Source organism: Scomber scombrus, chromosome 18, assembly GCF_963691925.1.
Source record: "Scomber scombrus chromosome 18, fScoSco1.1, whole genome shotgun sequence".
Taxonomy (NCBI): Eukaryota; Metazoa; Chordata; class Actinopteri; order Scombriformes; family Scombridae; genus Scomber; species Scomber scombrus.
The window spans coordinates 21453841-21472100 of NC_084987.1; the positions used below are offsets into that span (position 1 = coordinate 21453841).

The 18260-nt window shown below is 40.6% G+C and overlaps 2 protein-coding genes across 2 annotated transcripts; both read right to left on the reverse strand.

Annotated features, from left to right (window-relative positions):
• Window positions 1-1701: 1701 nt before the first annotated feature.
• On the reverse strand, window positions 1702-4096 carry LOC134000041 (retinoic acid-induced protein 3). The gene is made up of 3 exons (XM_062439348.1): window positions 2968-4096; window positions 1981-2036; window positions 1702-1791 (listed from the first exon to the last, which is right to left on the reverse strand). Exons 1-3 carry the CDS (start codon window positions 4094-4096, stop codon window positions 1702-1704), a joined length of 1275 nt encoding a protein of 424 aa, XP_062295332.1.
• A 5145-nt stretch (window positions 4097-9241) lies between these two features.
• On the reverse strand, window positions 9242-9603 carry LOC133999898 (retinal cone rhodopsin-sensitive cGMP 3',5'-cyclic phosphodiesterase subunit gamma-like). The gene is made up of 2 exons (XM_062439242.1): window positions 9461-9603; window positions 9242-9359 (listed from the first exon to the last, which is right to left on the reverse strand). The coding sequence occupies exons 1-2, from the start codon at window positions 9601-9603 to the stop codon at window positions 9242-9244; spliced, it is 261 nt and encodes an 86-aa protein (XP_062295226.1).
• Window positions 9604-18260: the final 8657 nt, after the last annotated feature.

Below are 18260 nucleotides of genomic sequence, written 5' to 3' on the forward strand. Positions count from 1 at the left end.
ATTATTACTGCTTCTTTCTGTCGCTCTGGCGTCAACTCATGACTTTTGTTCCTGTAGATAGCGCGCAATAAACTCTTCCCACATTTGCTGCGCCAACCTTCCAACTTTATTTTTCATTGCTGCCAAGGGGGAACAATCTGGAACAATCTTTAATTGCATCTGGAGTTAATGGCCGTAAATGGGTTGGATGTGGCGGGAAACCTCATATCCCTGCTAATTGCGCTAATGCACAAGAGGCCAATTGCCAATTTGATGGGATGCTCTCTCTGAGTAATTGAAGTCTGGCTAATTGGAAGACTAGATTGAAGGCCGACTGATAAGAGGGGATGTGTGAAGATTGCGCCCGTTGAAGTGAGGAATTGACCTTTTGTGGATGGCAGAGTGACTGCAGGCCTCTGTGGGAGAACAATAAGTTCACAACAGGTCGTCACAAATAGAATCATCAGACTGAATATTAATCACGTTACTAATTTTAGACAATAAAACCACAGTTTATAGATTTTATGTGAATCATACTAGCAGCTACAACTGTCAAAACACTATTTTTCTTTCTTTTGTCCATGAATTTCTTGGAAAAGTTTCACTTCAGTGGTTTTTTTCTCATCCACCCAGAGTATGCACATCTACTTGGTACACCTAGACAGTGCCCCCTGGTGGTGTAACTGTGGTACTACCATCCTGCTCTGTGTATGGTTAATCCTCCAATATGCAGTGTGTGCCCACAGCCATGGCATTAATTCTGGTTGAGAGAGTAATTGGCCTTTGGTGTGCCATCTGTGCAGATGTTGAGAGAAGAGAAGCAGAGGTTGAGCTTTAAGAATATGACACACACATCTGCACTTTTATGTACAGATAAACCTTTTATTGGTAACACTTTACAGCTTGTGTAATAAAAAAAAAGATCATTAGGATATGTATCATTTGAAAGGGGCACGCTTTTGTTTGTGTACCTCGTATCTTTCTCTGCACACAGAACACATCCCTGTGTTTTCGCCACAACAGAGCCCAGCGACTGTAATGTCACTTTGAATATGAAGATGTTAATCAGTGATGGCACAAGCCTCCCACAGAGCTGACAGGTCTCCTGTCCTATCCTCCCCCCGTCTTGTCTCATCTCATCTCCTCTTCCTCTTCTCTTGCTCTCCTTTCATCCCTCCTCTCCGCCGTTCACTGATGCCTGTCCTCTGCTCAGTTGTTTGGCACCTTCAGAGAGACAGTTTCACGCCTCTTCTATCACCTCAGGGCTACTATAAACCATCTCAGAGCGACACACGATGTGCACATCACACACCATCTTACAGACACACTTCCATTAAGCATTGATAATGTGAATTTTTCACCAGAAGAAAGCCGGACTATCTGAACCCATCCGGTCCTCTGTGATGATACTCGAGCAGATGAATCACACTGCTGAGTCTTTTTTTCCCCCTTCTTTTCTTTCTTCTTTTTGAGAGCATTTCACATCCTTCTGGCAGATTTGAGACTTTTCTTATAAAACTAAACAAAAACATATTTACATTCACACAAGAAAAATTAAAACATAAACAAAAAAAATGTTTGTGCCGAGTACCTTAAGTACAGATTAGTGCATAGAGTTGGGTCACCCTCAGCTTTGGCTTTGGTATAGTCAGTGTGTGAGTGTGTGTATGAGAGAGAATGTGTGAGAGAGTAAAACACCAGACAGTGACATCAGTGTGAGTATTAATTCTGTCCATAATATTCATCATAGGGTTCCCTGTAGTTGGTGGTCTGAGGACGAGGAATGCTGTAATCTTTGTCAGGGTCGATTTCCTGAAACACACACAGATGCACATAATCACACATTCATCATGTCAGTGCAAGTAAAGCTTGTGATAAACTGTGCTTTCATTAACCTTACAATATGACTTAGCCATAATTGCCTTCACTAGCAAAAGGTCACAGCGTTTAATTACGGACCATGTGAAGTCAGATTGTTAATCCTAATGCTTTATTACTCACTGTCATGGAGAATCCAGACTCATAGGGTGATCGCAGAGTCGTCTCAGTCCCCCTGCCTGGAGGGAGACACATGACACAATTATCTAATTATCAGCTCATTATATACTGTTCATCATAAAGGCCCACAGTGAGAGCCGAGCTGACTGATAGTGGAATCGTTTTGTAATGTTGATCATGCGCTCTGTATTCATTTGCAGTTATTTCAATATAAAAAATGTCATTCTGTGAATCTGGGCTTATTGGCCAGACTTAAACATGATTAGCAAGATTTATACAAATATTTGTACAGGAGGTGGACAAAATAACATAAACGCCTCATAGAAAAAGGACTTTGAAGTGTAAAAAAGCTTTACTCCTATTAAATTACATGTCCATCATATATCCCTGCTGATTACTCTCAATTTGGACTCTTACAGTTTGTCTTGTTTAGCTTATGTTCATGTCACAATTTGCAGTCTTCTAGTTTATGTAGAGATGATTTGATGATGTTGTTTAAACACAAGTTTTTAAAGCGCTAATCCTCAGATTTAACAAATGCAGCTGAGAGCCATCACTGTAGCATCCGTAATTAAATGACTTTAAGAAGTTTTTCTCTTGAGGTTTTATTATTATTTTTGGAGCAGCAACAACTAGGTGGTCAACAGAAAATTCATCTGCAAGAATTTTGATTGTGAAGACATTTTTTTTCAGTAAAAGTGCCCAAAATGTTCACTGGTTCAGACTGGTTTGTTTTCTATGATGGTAAATTGACTATCTTTGTTTTTGGGCTATTGGTCTGAATAAAATGTCACTTTGCATTCTGGGAAATTGTGCAGGGAGGTTTTCCCCCTATTTCCTGACATTTTATAGATTCAAATGATTAACCAAGGCAATAATCAGCAGATTAATACTCTATGTTCACACACCTCTACCTTCACCCTTAAGCATAATTCATTCCCTTTCAATGAAGCCCCATGTAGATTTTGGGTAAGTAGGACGGCTTCTCACCTCTCCTATTATCGCCATCATTCTCAAAGCTTCCGTTTTCTTTTCCCTCCTTCTGGCTGCCCAGTCCTGGGATATCAGCGCTGGGGCTGGTCCAGCCTGCGAAGCTCAGGGGGACATCCTTGGACCTGGCCTCCCCCCTGCAGAGATACGCCACCTGACTTAACCCGTGCCCCATCAGCAAGACCCAGCCATTGACCACCAAGGCGATGCTGATCACCGGGTCGTCCCATTTTGGCCGATGTTCTAAGTCAGGGTTTCCCTTGGTGAGCATTGCGATCCACACTACCCAGATGCAGCTGGAGAGCAGCAGCGTGAGGCAGAGCAGCGTGGCCTGAGTGCGGCCATGCTGCCGGGCACGCCCTGTGTAGTTGTAGCTGTACGTGAAGCAGGAGCGACACAGCAAGTGCAGGGAGAGGATCAAGCTAATAGCCAAGAGGCACATCACGTAGATCTGCAGCATGACAAACTCGTCCTGGCTGTACTCGCAAGTTTCCTTATCCCTGACCAGAACCAGGATCAGCCACTCTGTAGAGATGATAACCTGCACGGTGAAGAGGCCCAGGGCCACGGCCGGTTCCCCCCAACCCCGGGCTGCTGCGAAGCCCAGCAGAGCCAGACTGCGAGCCAGCAGGCAGGAGAAGGCCAGGGAGAAGAACACGCTGAAGAGGAAGATCCTGGTGGGGCAGGTTTGAGGAGTTGAACGGATGATGAAGGAGAAGGTGATGGCGAAGATCCCACCTGTGGCCAACAGGAACATGAACATACAGGCCACCGTGCCTCCGATGCTGCTGCGATGGTGTCGTGTTGAGACACATGAGATCCATAGGGACCAGAGCAGCAGGCCTACTAGGAGAATCATGCTGAACAGGAAGCCTGAGGAGGCCAGGGTCTCCAGGACAATGCCCCATGCTGCTCGCCGATCACACAGATACCTGTAGACAGGGTCCAGTCCTGCCCCGCAGCCTGACACAGGCTTCTGTGATGTAACATTTGAGGAAGGAGTTGTAGTGTTTGTGGGACTGACTGTGGTGGTGTTGTTTGACTGGCATAGACAGGTGAGTGGGACGTAGACGAGGAGGAGGAGGGGGAAAAGGGATTTGTACTTCTCGGAAGAAAAGGCCATATTCATTTTAGTAATCCACAAGAGGATTCAGTCCTTCCTTTTTTATCAAAGTCTCCTTTGATACGGCGGATTTTTCTCTCCTGAAACAAACAGCACAAAGTTTTCCAAAGCACGTTAACATTGTGTGGACTGACGGTGTGAAATAAGCAAGATGAAATGGAAGACAAGGCAACATCGAGGTCACGGTGTGGAGAAGAAAAAAAAGACGGGAGAGAGGTTTGACAGCGGGGGTGAAGAGAACAGAGCGGCGGAAACAAGCCAGAACAAGGCGGAGGTGTGTGTGTGTGTGTGTGTGTGTGTGTGTGTGTGTGTGTGTGTGTGTGTGTGTGTGTGTGTGTGTGTGTGTGTGTGTGTGTGTGTGTGTGTGTGTGTGTGTGTGTAAGGGCTATAACAGGAGGAGGAAAAAAAACCTTGCAACATGAAGGTGAAGTTGGGACAGGGGCAGACATGAAAGGTAACTACCCTGCTGGATCAGCTCGTAAAGCTGTGGTGAAACATGGAGACAGACAGGAGAGAGTCACAGACACATGGGTTGGGAGGGGAGGGGTGTGAGGGGGGGGGGGGCAGAGGGTGGAGAGAATGGAGAGAATGGAGGGGGGGGGGGGGGTATTGTACAGTACAGGAGACACGCCGTGACAGATATTCACTCCTGATAGCAGATTGTCACTTCCTCCAAGCTGATAACAAAGCCTTTGTTTGAGTGTCAGAGATTCAAAGCTGACCTTTCTCTGGGTTTATCACCGGATAAATATGACCCAGGACTCAACTTTTCCCTGACATTGGCATTTATTTGTGGCCTATAGTTAGTCATAAAATCATACAGTCGGGGGGGGAAGACTTGGGAAAACAGTGGTTGGAAAGTTTTGATCAGCTGGTTTGAATAAAAGGCGTTGAAAACGATTACAATCTTATTTGTCTAAAAGTGGAACCATTACTAGCCAATTGTAATAGCGGTTATTAGTCGACACCTGATTACATATACTGTAATTTCCATAAATCTTATTCAGTATTATAAAGAAAACAGATTCATATTCGTGACGTCTTTATCTTCTGAGTTGAATTATTAAAGCCGAACCACACCTTATTAAAAACAGACACTTACCTTTTATCCTTTGGGATGTCCTAATTTAGACTCTCCAAAAATGTCGATTTCAAGTTTGGTTGGAAGTGTTGTAACAAAACTCTATTAGTCCTTCGTCAGTGTTCAGCCATTCACCTCCTAACTAGAGGATGTGTTCATATCTCTGCTGGCCCAAGGTAACAGGAAGAGCGCAAGGTGAGGAAAAGAGGGAAGCGATGGAGCCTCTGAGGTCTGAAGCTACTGGGAGTGGATTTTTTTAACACCACATCAACAGGTTGTGCAACAGCAAAGAAACCTGCACCCCTACTCATACTTTCCTTCCAGTCCCCTCCTATGTCTCTCCCTCTCTCTCTCTCTCTTTCTCTCTCTCTATCCCTGCGTCCCTCCCTCAGACTACAGGTGGGGCTCACACACCTGGAGGTGACGATACACATTAAAAAAAAAAAAACACACACACACACACACACACACACGCCCATGTAAGGGAGGGTTCACTCCTCCCCAGTTTTGAATCTAATTCCCATCAGAATTTGAATCTCATTTACAGATGCACGTGCATGTGCGCATGCTAACTGGAGTAACCAGAGTGTTTATGTCAAGTTTTGAGATGCTGACAGTTTTGAGAGGGGAGTTAGTTGAGGTGAATCCAACTGACTCATCCCAGTGTCACCAGGATACAGAGCTAGGACTGGCCGTCACCTTAGTAACCGGTAAATCACAGCCACAACATTTGGAAGTGATGGAGTTAGCCGTGGGGGGAGTTTCGTCAAGAATACAGAGTGCTTTCAACTGTTGTCTTGTACAAGCCCATACGTAACACCTCCACTCATGCCTGTGCACGTAGAGTTTATAGGGTGTGTTCGGTTTAATCTGAAGTCACTCTTCAGCTCTAAATTCACTGTAATGGTGTAAAACTTAAATAGACTGAGCTTTATCTTTTCATCTATCCAGTCTGTTTGTTGCAGGATCATAATGTGTGCAGATGTGGGTGTAGCTATTGCACTGTAGGAGCTTACTGAAAATTTGAGAAATACTAAAACCCTCCTGTTGTGTCATTTAATACCAAAGGAATTCAAGTCTGTCATCATTTATTTGAGGTGTCCTAAAGCAATCCTGTGTTGGTTTTCCCGTTGCTGTCATTTAGTTAGGCTGAAATAGAAAGAATGGAAACTTTTCTCAGCTACTGCGTGCTGATAGCAAATCTGAAAGAGAAACCATAGCAACCCGAGCGTCTGGGAAAAGCTGTCGACGGACAAAGGTGTTGAAGGATGTTGACAGAAGCCATGTGGCAGTGCTTTTCTCTTGAATGTTGCACTTTAAGATCTTCATTTTTCCCAACCTATTTCCTTTTTTCTGGTGCCTTTTTTGCCAAGCTAGTAAAGTTTTCATTTATCAGGTGATATATATAACAAACTTACAAGTTGGATTGCCAAAATTTTGCATGTAAACTATGAATAACCCCCTCACTTTCCCTGTAGCACCACCATGAGGCTGATATGATTTTGAATGAAATTTCTCAACTTTCGCACGGGTTGTTATGATTTTTGGCAGAGACGTTCATGTCCCCGCTCAGGAGGAATTGTAGTACTGTTTCACCTAATGACAGCATCAGATATAAATGTAGGGAGTGTGGGGAAAAGATGAGCCATTAGGTAAGGTGTCCCAACCCCTGCATCTAGGCAACTGTACATGTTTCGTCATGTGGCTGTAAATTCAGGAAGGAAATGGTAAGTTGTTGTTTTTTGTATGTCCAATTACATTTTCTGCATGTCAGGTGTAATGAATTTTATGTTAAAGTAAATGTAACCAGGTCCAAAAACATTCATTATACATGATGGTGATTTGCTAACTTATAAAAACCATGTGAATCTCTTGCTAAACATGAGCCTCAATTGCTAAGCTAGGCAATGTTTTTCCTAAAGTGGTGGCTATGGAGCAAAGTGAGCAAGCCTTTAACTCACTTTACACTGAGCTAGTATGAGCTGGAGGAATAATTATGGCAAGAAAAAACTACTTCAGTGTTCATATGGGCACCTGGCTATTTTGAGACAGATTTGAAAAATTGTGAACCTTCCCTTTAAACTTAAACATTGTAGATAATCTATTATGCCCAGAATGTACAAGAGAAAAACCCCACTGGGCCTCAACACCCCTTGAAGAGATGGCGAGAGCAGTCATTGATGTCATGTACATCAAGACGAAGGAGGTAAAGGAAGTAAAAACAGTAGGTGGAGAAGGAGCTTTCAGACCAAATCATGAACCTGGCTGAGTTCCATGGCTTTACTCCAAAGAAATGCTGTGAACTATCATGGGAATTGGCAAGAAAGAAACAACCCTCCCGTACTGGAAAGAGAAAGGTTTAGCAGGTAGGGTGTGCAGGAAATTACAAGGCTCAATATCTCTAATATGTAGTTTAAGACAGCACCTTGACAGACTGAATTATAGTCTACTTTTTGAGGTCAAAATTGGTTCAACAATTTAATGACACATCACCACCTCTCCTGCCGTGAGGTGACATCTTTGGAAAGGGCTACAGCCTTCAAGGTGGATGTCACCACCTTTGCATTCAGGAAACCTTGAGATAACTTTTGTTGTGATTTGGCACTATAGAAATAAACAATGAGGAATCTTTCCCACTGTGTTATGTGCTAAAGAAGCTGACTTAACCTTGAAATATAATATAAAGGGGGTTAGGGTTGGAAGGGTTGATGAAGAGGAACAAAGTTTCTTGTAGATGACATTTGCATCAGCAGTTACCCTGATTTGTTTTCCTTTTTTCTAATAGTGAGCCGTGTGTAATGGTTTCTGTCATCTTGTGTTTGTTTCATGTATTATAACTACTTCCTGTTTTATTTTGTAACCTGGATATCCTTGTGTTTATTCCTATGTAACTTCCTGTTACCTGCTTTTTCAAACACCTGTACCTTGTTTTGTCATCAGTCCTGACCTATTTATACCCTTGAGTTACCTCTACTTCCTTGGCTGATTATCATTGTCCCCTTCATGCTTTCCAGTGTTCTTTTACTTGTTTTTGACTCTTCCTGGATATTTGGACTTTGGTTTTTGTGTTCAATCCCTGAATGATGTTTGCTGCCTCGATGTATTCCAGCTTCCAGGTTTGCACTAAAGTGTTACACCTTGTGGGAGTGTGATGATTTCAGGAAGCCTTAGAATGAGTGGTAAATATTATTGGATGTATTCGGAAAGCATCAGGAGGAAATTTCTTCTGGACAGTGTAGATCTAATTATTGTGAAAAAGTGTTCACATCTCATCTGAAGTTATTAGTAATATCAGGATAATGTTTTCATGTGTGATTTATATGAAGTTCGGCATGTTTTGGCAGCTCTTGTAAGGTTTTCAAGAAAAATAGGGGCAGTGAAAACATGAGTACTAAAAATAAACACATTTATTGCAACTATCAGGACATACCATGCAATAGTACATTTTCTGTGGGTCACAATAAAAGGGAGTTCCTCCTCCATGATCGCATAAAAGTGCATTGCAGTTTTCACCAACACACCATATTTGTGCACTTTCCTTGGTGTTTACAATAAACTTGTGCACAAAGAGTAGGAAATACAACGCAAAAAAGAGAGGAAGTAAAAAAGGTAAGATGGAAGACAAGGTAAAAAGGTTCAACGCTGGAAACAAAATATTTACATTTTAACAGACAGCTAGAAGCAAATACAAGCTAGTATTAACTAGTGTTTTGCTTGCGTCCATTGCCGTATAGGTCAGGAGATGCAGGGGGAAGAGGGGGCAGTCAAAATAAGGAAGGAAAAGGCTAGTGTTAGTGGATGGAAATATAGGGAATAAGGTATGTGGAGGTATGTTTCTCGTCATATCATTTCAAGTATATATACTGAAAACAGTATTTTATAATATATTAATATAAAAATAAGAGCATCGTTATGCTTTCCGTCCACTCAGTGGAAAAAAGCATGAGGTAGATAGACGAGAGGGCATTAGGGGGTTTGCTGGCAGCCTTATCATGGTGTGCCAAGCTGAAGATGGATAGAAGGCAGGATTAAAGAGAGGAGAGGTGTAAGGAAGGCAGGAGGCAGCAGCTTTAAATGATGCCGTATTTCGCCAAGTCGCTGAGCTCCATGTCGCCAAAGGCTTCCCATGGGCACACCACTGTGATGTCTGTGCCAAGACCCTCCATGCCGGGGATATCGTCACCAAAGCTGGAGTAGAGAAAGAAAAGAACCAAGAGGTCAGTGGTCATGTTTCTATTTTATGAGCTGATTTGATTGAATGTGATATAAATTAGTTTTTTTTTTTTTACCCCTTCTGGCCTGGTTTAGGGGCCTTGCTCTTGAATGTACGGGCCTGCCTCTGCTTGAACTTGGGTGGTCCCTTCTTGGGTGTGGTGGGGCCCACTGTGCCACCAGGGGCCAGGGCGCTTCCTGCAGGGGGGTTGGCGTTCATTTCTGCTGAGGGTTTCTAAAAAGGAAGAAGACATTTCATCAAACTGTGTCCTATACACGTGCATGTCCTCAGAAGGTCGTAGCTGGCTCTCCCCCTGCCTTCTCATCTTTCGTCCTCTGCCCCTCTCTCTTTCTCTCTGCATCCCTCCGCTAATCCTGTTTTCTCCATCTATCCCAATGCTAATCAGTGGAGATTATGCAGATTAGGTTAAATAGACAGATTAGCTCTAATCCCGCTCTGATCCGCAGTAGACTAATTGCCCTTCTTGAGGAACAGGGATACCATGTGCCAGGAGACAATCCTCCGTTCTTAATCTCCAACTTTTTCATGAGCTCTTCAGTTTCGACTCCTAAACAACTGCTAACATTCAATAGTTTAGATATCAAACTTTAAAATGACTAACTAGCCCAGTAACATTGTCAGCGAACACATATGCTCATTTAATCCTGCTCAGTGTTACAACACAACATCGTGTCATGGAGTTGTTTTCAGATCACAGACTCTCTTCAGTGTCTTAAAAGAAAGTACGCCTGTCCCTAATTTGTCCTCGTCTCCAACACCTTGGAGTTTAAGCAGTATTCAGCCTGAGCTCTAATGTCTCGCCCCCCACCCCCCTTCCTCTGACTGCTGACACTGGTAATCCTGTTAAGGCAGCTTGACAGAGGTGGAAAACTCTACGGTAGGGCACGCTTTGTAACTCAAAGGTAAGCGCCACCTGCATGGGTGACGAGGTCGCACAGGCTCCACTCCTGCTGTCATGAGTAAGGATCTAGGAGGTGAAGGAAAGATAAGGGAAGCTGCTCTGTGGAGTCGCTGCTCAGCACGTTATTAGCTGGACCATCTGTTGCTGTGATTGTTCCCCTTAAAGTCAATCCTCTTTACACCGCTCTACTCACACCTGTTCTCCTCCTTAAATTTCTATTTGCGTCTTTTAGTAAGACTCTTTCTTTGGTTGTTCCTTTAACTATTTACTACAAGTCTATACATTGTTGTTTTTAGAAAAATCTTGCATAGTGTAGCTTTAACTACATCTGTACTTTAACACTCCATTTGTTAATTTTGTCAAATCCATTTGAATCACATCATCAAACCACTTTGCTAGAGATATATCATGGTTTTCGGTTACTTCTCCACTTTTCTTCTTAACTTGAACTTCCTCATGTCATCCATGCTGTTTCTTATCAGTTTACAGTTAGTTACAGTTAGTTAGAAAGGTACAATTGCAGAGCTGAATGAAAGCTATCCTCATCATCACACTCAAAGTCATCACCATCTGAATTCTTGCATCTTCTCAGATATCAGTTATCAACTAGTTCAGTGCTACCATCTTTTTTTTTATCTATAACCAATCCACAAGTAGTTAGAGTAGAGTTATTAAGCTAAATAGTAGTAGTAGCAGTAGAGTTTGTTCTCACCTGTGTTCACAGGTATTCCAAGAGGCTTCTTTTGCTGCTTCTTTCTCCTCGTTGAAGCTTGTGATGTTAGGTGTCCGTCTTGTGGTTTTTATATGCTCATCTCTAATCCCCACATCATCTTCTTTCCAATCATGTGGTCACTGGAAAAAGGTCAGCTAAACATCTCCACCGAGCCAACACCCCCCCCCCCCCCCCCCCCCCCCCCCCCCCTCTCAATCTCCTCTGTCTCCTTGTTCCCATTACCCCACCCCTCACCAGGTAGCTGGGTAGACAGTGCCAAAGATCAATCTGAAAGGATTTGATCAGGCTTATCCCTCTAAACCTTAGCACGCCTGCATTTAGCTTTGTCCTGAGGGGACAGCGTGATGGTCTCGTTTCAGGTACATGTGAGGCGCTGGGATTGCATGTGGGATGTTGTTTGCTTCTTTTGTTCCCTGAAATTAGCATATTTTATTAATACTGTAAACCTCCATTGAGAAACAACACTACATTTGTAATATGGAAATTTAAAAAAAATGGTTTCATGTGAGTTTTAATAAAAGAAAAAAGAAAAAACTCAATAAAATTAACTTCTTCTTTCTGACAATTAAAGTGCTTAAAAGAAAGACACAGAAGAAGCAACACGACATGACAAACAGCATTAAGAATGTGGGTTCAATGAAGAGCGGTGCCTTTTGATTTTTAAATTGGAACTGGGTTGCGTTGCATTTGTAGCCTTCAAACCAAAGCAATTTCAAACATCACATTTTTTGCTTTGTTTTACTCTGAAGTTCATCTCATTTTCTATGAATGTCCTCCAAATTAATTAAATTGAACCTCACAGCGTGGGTTTCGCGCCCTCACAGTGAGAGAGAGATACAGACAGTGTGGGAGGGCCAGTGGTAAGAGAACTGATAAACCACCACTCACATACAGTATGTAGAGAGTTTAACATGGTGACTAAAAATCATCATTTTCCAGCATATTTATTTTTATAGCCAGGAACAAAAGAGGTAAAATTACATGGTTTTAAGCTCTTGGACAATATTACATTGTTAAAACTCATTTTCATTAGCTACATGATCTCCAACGTGAGGACAACAATGAAATAACTTCAGAATTCTTCATCTATACTGGTGTCTTTATGATTGGTCCTCTATTTGTGGAAAGTTTTGATCTAAATAAAAGATCCTAGCTTATCCTGTTTAGAAGTGTGTCAATCTATACAGTCTACATAGAGTATTCTATCTTAAACATACAGTGTATATTCTTTTTCAGATGTTTTACATCTTGTCCAGAGAGTCAAAACCAAAATTACACCTACTTCAAACTACAGACAAATATGATCAAAGATGAAAATGATGATGAATAAATTAACAAGAATAAGTAACCAAATAAACAATTTATTTAGCAATAATCTCAACAGCTGTAATTATTAATTACAGATATTAAAGATATATACAGTCTATCTTATATATTGTCTTTATATGTTCTCTACAACTGATCAATTCAAGTAAAAATGGAAGCAAGGGTCATTAAGTGTGTACAATAATGAGACAGTTTTCAAAGTTAGAATAAAAATAAAATCTTTTATAAAAGCGACTGACATAATTATTATTTCACACGTTGGAATTGGGATTAATCATTTCCTGTGCATTGAGGTTTGTAGGGCAGTTTTTAAGAGGTCAGACTCATTGCCCTGAAAGGAGGCCAGGGAAATGACTAAGCCACTTTAACGGTATGTAAGCTGGACATAGGAAGGCGCTGGCCTCTTTAACAACACAGACTGCAATACTGTACTGTGTGTAACGTAATCGCTGGATTCTCTAGGTCTAGATAGGTTGGGAACCACTGAGGAGAACCGGCATGTTTCATCATCATATCACAAATCTGCGAGTGCTGGAAATATCAAGATCTGATGCATGTGTGTGTGTGTGTGTGGTTCAAGCATGTCAGTACAAATGATGACAGTGACAGTGTGTGTGTGTGTGTGTGTGTGTGTGTGTGTGTGTGTGTGTGTGTGTGTGTGTGTGTGTGTGTGTGTGTGTGTGTGTGTGTGTGTGTGTGTGTGTGTGTGTGTGTGTGTGTGTGTGTGTGTGTGTGTGTGTGTGTGTGTGTGTGTGTGTGTGTGTGTGTGTGTGTTATGTGCATATGATGGAAACTTGCCAGAAATGCTGCTGTAAGCACAGTTAACTCACCTAAGCCTATTTGTGGCCTCTTTCTGTTTTTTTTAGTCTCTTTCTGCAGGCTCGCTCTTGCTCCTTTAATTAAAGGTAATAACAATTAACTGGACTGAATTGTGAAGCAACACTTGGAAGTGTTGACAGTGCTGACATCTCTAGATTATAGGTCAATATGTCAATCTTCGAGTCCACCCTCCCTCTGTCTGAGAACAAACATACTAATACTTGGACTACTAATTAGATTAACGCTTGGACTCAGTATCAGAAAACAGCACCGGGGCAATGATATGAGATGTGTGTTTTCTTGTCAGATTTACAGTGTGTAAATTTGGACGTCAGCAGACAAATCTGTTCTTTCATGAATCATGAATTCCAGCGTGTGTGCACAGAAGAAACCATTTACGTCCCAGCTCTCTACCCCAAGAAAAAGCATGTATATACAGTGCAGGCATACATACAGTATGACCTGTGGCATGTATAGAGGTTTGCTGCCCAACCCTTTAAAAAGCTCAAAGAGACCATGAGTGACTATTCACGGCATATGAACACACTGCTCGATCAAAAAGGGTCTAGACAGGACTCAACCGCAGTCTCTACTGTCACTCTGGACTCAGATGTTGAACTCACGCTTTATGTCCGAAACTAATATATATGTTGAAATATGTTCTAACCTTACTTAAGAAGACGGTCTGGGCCATCTCCCCAAAAATAGGAAAACAAGACCATAAGCACAAACTGTTTGAAGTATTTTTTTTTAAAGGCGACTAAACACATGAACATTTAATTCACTCAGCTTCCAGCCAGCGCTTTATCACGCTACACTCTTCTCTGCATACACTGAGGCTGAAAAATAAATTCTCAGCCGCCTTTTGATAGCTACATAATGACTTCCTATAATGTGGTCTAATTTTCATGTTAACAGTACGGTAGAGGAAATGATCTTAATAACTCGACTGAATGAGAGAATTTCATTTAATCTATGTTTGTTCCAAACACTCAAGGACACTGCTTACATTGGAGCCAGAAGCAGTGTCTTTAGCCATTATATAGAAAATAAGATTGTTTGGAGCAGTGTATGAATCATAGAAGTGATTAAGTAGATTTTAATGGATGTTTTGATGCCTGTTCTGACCTGTCGAACCTTCGAAAGACGTGTGTTTGATGCTCTACACATAGATTTCAGTGTGAAATATCACTTTAAATGTGCCTAGCTGTAATGTAAATAATAATGTTGAACCACAGACATCCTAACTTGTCAAAACATGTCTACCCCATATGAACAGGGTCAAAGAGCTCAGACTGTCTGGTTTGTTGGTGAATATGAGGGTCACATGACGGTGTTGACACCACAGCGCGTTCCGAGGGCGACACGCAGCAGATCACATATAGCCTCCTTTCTGAGGACGCTTCCTAATCCCATTTGATCAGTGGTTGACCTGAGGAATTGACAGCAATACTGACCTTTAACTTCAGCGCTGCACACTCATGCATACAAGTCAACACATCAAACAAATCATGTAATGGTCAAAGTGCACAAAAAGTTCTTTCCATCCCTTCATCCTGTGATGATTTTTAAGCATTTCTACATTTGGTTTTACTTATCATTGCGTCACCTTGTCTGGTATTCTACTTGATCTGTCAGATCTGTTATGTTTTTTTCCATTTGCTTAGGCCTCTATGCTGCTATCTTCCATTTATTCTATTTTCTATAGACCTTGTTGTTTTTCCTAATCTCTATCAAGTGCCACCCCTTTTTTTTAAATGTATAATATATATATCTCTTCACTCAGAGGAACTTTTTAGATGTGCCACATTGATATATTATTCATAAAGAAATCGTTCTTGTGTTTGTTTTTCTGCATTCAAATGAGATATTACAATCTGCTTTGTACTTTTACGTAAGACATTTTACCTCCAGTTCAGTCGGTATACACATAACTCTTCACTACTTTAGATTGAAATTCCATGGCACGGCTTACAGAAATTCATTTCCAATGCAACTAATGATTTTTCTCATTCATGCAAACATATTATGCATTTCCATTTCCTATCTGCCTCACTCCTTTTTAAGCTTTGAAGTGTAAAAATCCCTTCAGTTTTAGCCTAAATCTTTTACTTTCATGGCAACTCGCTAAATTTCTTTTATAGGTGGATTTGCTTCTAGTAAATATATTCGTTTTCTTCCTATTTGATTAACAGGATTTTTTTTCTTCGTATGCTGTACATTTCCATTTTAAAGTATTCCAATTTCCAGGTATCTTTCTGCTCATTAAAAAGCATTTAAAGAATATTTCTGCGTCTTCAAATAGCATTGACTTGTTAGCATATTGACTGAGGTGGCAGTGTGAACTTTTTCCACAAACTTTTGCTCTTGTTTTAAGCTCGCCTTGAGAAAAAAAAAAGGTTAAAGTCACCATTGTCACCTTCTGTATGGTGAACACTCTTCAGGCAATTTCCAGCAAACATCAGCACCATTTTACCGCAGTAATAACTGATCTCTTTTTTTCCCCGACTTAGGTATTCTTCCAGATAAGCTGTTTTCCTTTGTGTGTCTGTGTTATGTAAGACGTGCTTGAGAAGGCAGCGTGCTGAACTACCTGGGACACTGGGTTGAATTCTGTGAATAGAAGATTGACTTGAATCTCATTTTGTAGGCTTACGCCGTTCGTCGTCACAAGGTCATTCCTTCCCTGATTTCATTTCTGTCAGCGAATGGTATCGATCAGATGGAAATGATCTAGAAAACATCTGTGAAGTTATTTAACTTGCTGATGATTGCTGCGGCACAGCAAGAATAAAATTCATCCTAAATCACTTGAAGTCCTCAGACATTTAAAGCAGTTGAAATTTCCTGATTACAGTTTTATATTTTCATCATATCTAACGAGGAGGAAAAAGCTGTATAATAGCAGTATTTTAAATGGCACTAAACCCTCTCTGTCCTTCTCTTTGTCATTCATTTGATAAGTCCACTTTTCATGAATACATGAGGAGCTGTAAGTCCACATAGGAAATAAATTAGTTCTCAGTAAGTCAATGCTTTCAATGCCTTCACCTCAGTTAATGATTTCAATATGATTTCTGCCCTGAGGTGTTATGTCAATACACAAAAGTCTCATCCATCAACACACTGAAGCTGAAATTTGTTTCAGTCTTCTATTCACTCAGAGGCTGTCACAGCAAGGTCTCCCTGCCATCAAATCCTATTATTTTTCTCCTCACAGACGGAGGCATGCTGTGTGCAGCAGCAGCAGCAGCAAGCATGTGGGTGTGTAATTATTAATATGCCATATTTCATTTGAGGCAAGAATGAAAACATTGTGCAAAAAGGAAAGAAGGCAGTGGACGACTTAGCATTCCCACAGTCATTCTGGCAAAGCCTGAATACAAAACAGGAGAATAAACATTGATCGTTTGCAAAACATGTAGAGATTTCCTGTCTGTGTGGGCTGTTATTGGTGTGAGATCTGACACGGAGATTGATCGGTTTCAATCTCATTTAAGGCAGAGGATATTATTGGCTGACGCTGAACACACATACATGAAGTTTAACAGATGCAGAGGTGACCTTTGCTCTCAAGTCAGATGAAGCAGAAATGATAGGCAGAGTAGAGAAATGGCAGCAATGTGAATAGTTTTCATTCTTTCTTGTTAAACAGAGGTACGTTGCACCGTGGTGGAAAATAACTAAGTACATTTACTTAAGTACTGTCCCTAAGCACAATTTTGATACTTTACTTGAATATTTCCATTTGATGCTACTTTATACTTCCATTACATTACATCTCAGAGGGAAATATTTATTTGACAGCTTTAGTTCCTTTTCAGATGAAGATTTGACACAATGGCTAATATAACAAGCTTTTAAAATACAACACATTGTTAAAGAAAAGCAGTGTATAGTCAGGGTCACATTTCAGATGTCTATGAGTTGTTAACAGCTCCACCAAATAGTGATTTTTCCCTTTTAACTTCTCACATGCTTTCATTTCAATAAATGATCCAATATTTCACAAAAGAATCAAAGATTCCTTTCCTCTCAAATTAATAATCTAATGACCCCTCAGATTTATAGCCTGCAACATCATAAAGTTTTTAATTAAGTAATACTTTAGATTAAAGCCTGAATCTCAGATTACAGTTTGATTATTCAGAATATGGGGTATCAATAAAATACTTACTGTACCTGTCAGTAGAAGACAAGAAAAGGTAAAGTAACAAGGGCGTAACATGTTTGTGATTAGGAGCAACTTAGAAAATACATAATACTGTAAGTATTTTAGAAAATAATTACAGGGTATTATTAACAGGTAAAAAGATTATTTATAGTATCATCTATTTTAAAGTTATGATGTATTCACAAAAAGTACTTTGGAAAGTCACGAGGTAAACTGTTTGAATTATGTTTTTTCATAGTTTTTATGACATTTATTTGCTTGTACAATTATAGTTGTTGCCGGGGAACAAAACATCACGCTATGTCTGGGAAGGAGACTTTTATAGTTGTATAATAGTTATGTTGTTTGTTTGTTTTAAATCTTGATAAAATCTTCAGGAACAGTGACGTTACTTTTGCCATCTAATGTAGAATTAATGTGACAAACAAAATGAATAGAGAATATCCTGTCACATGATCACATCATTCATAATTAAGGAGCTGAATATACTTTCACTAACTAAATTTGTTGGAGTTCATTGGATAACATGCAGTAGTGTGGTGAGCCTTCACAATAAAACAAATGACATGACATTTTGTATGTATTTTGTAACCATTTTTTCAAATTTCATTTTCCAAGTGGAGGCTACACATGCAACACAAAGCAACCAGACAGTACACTTACAGGCAAGCATAAATGATATAGTCAATAAAGTAAAAATGTAAATATGATTGAATATATGTGTTGTTACAGTCTGCAGCCAAACATCTCCAAAAACAATAAACAATCCCCACAACTGTCCTTTAGATTCTAACCAATATACATTACATGACAATTTTCTCAGTAAAGTCCTATTGGTAATCGCTCATATTACAGTTAACGAACAGAAATTCATATTTTCTTTATCTTTTTTGCAGTAATGG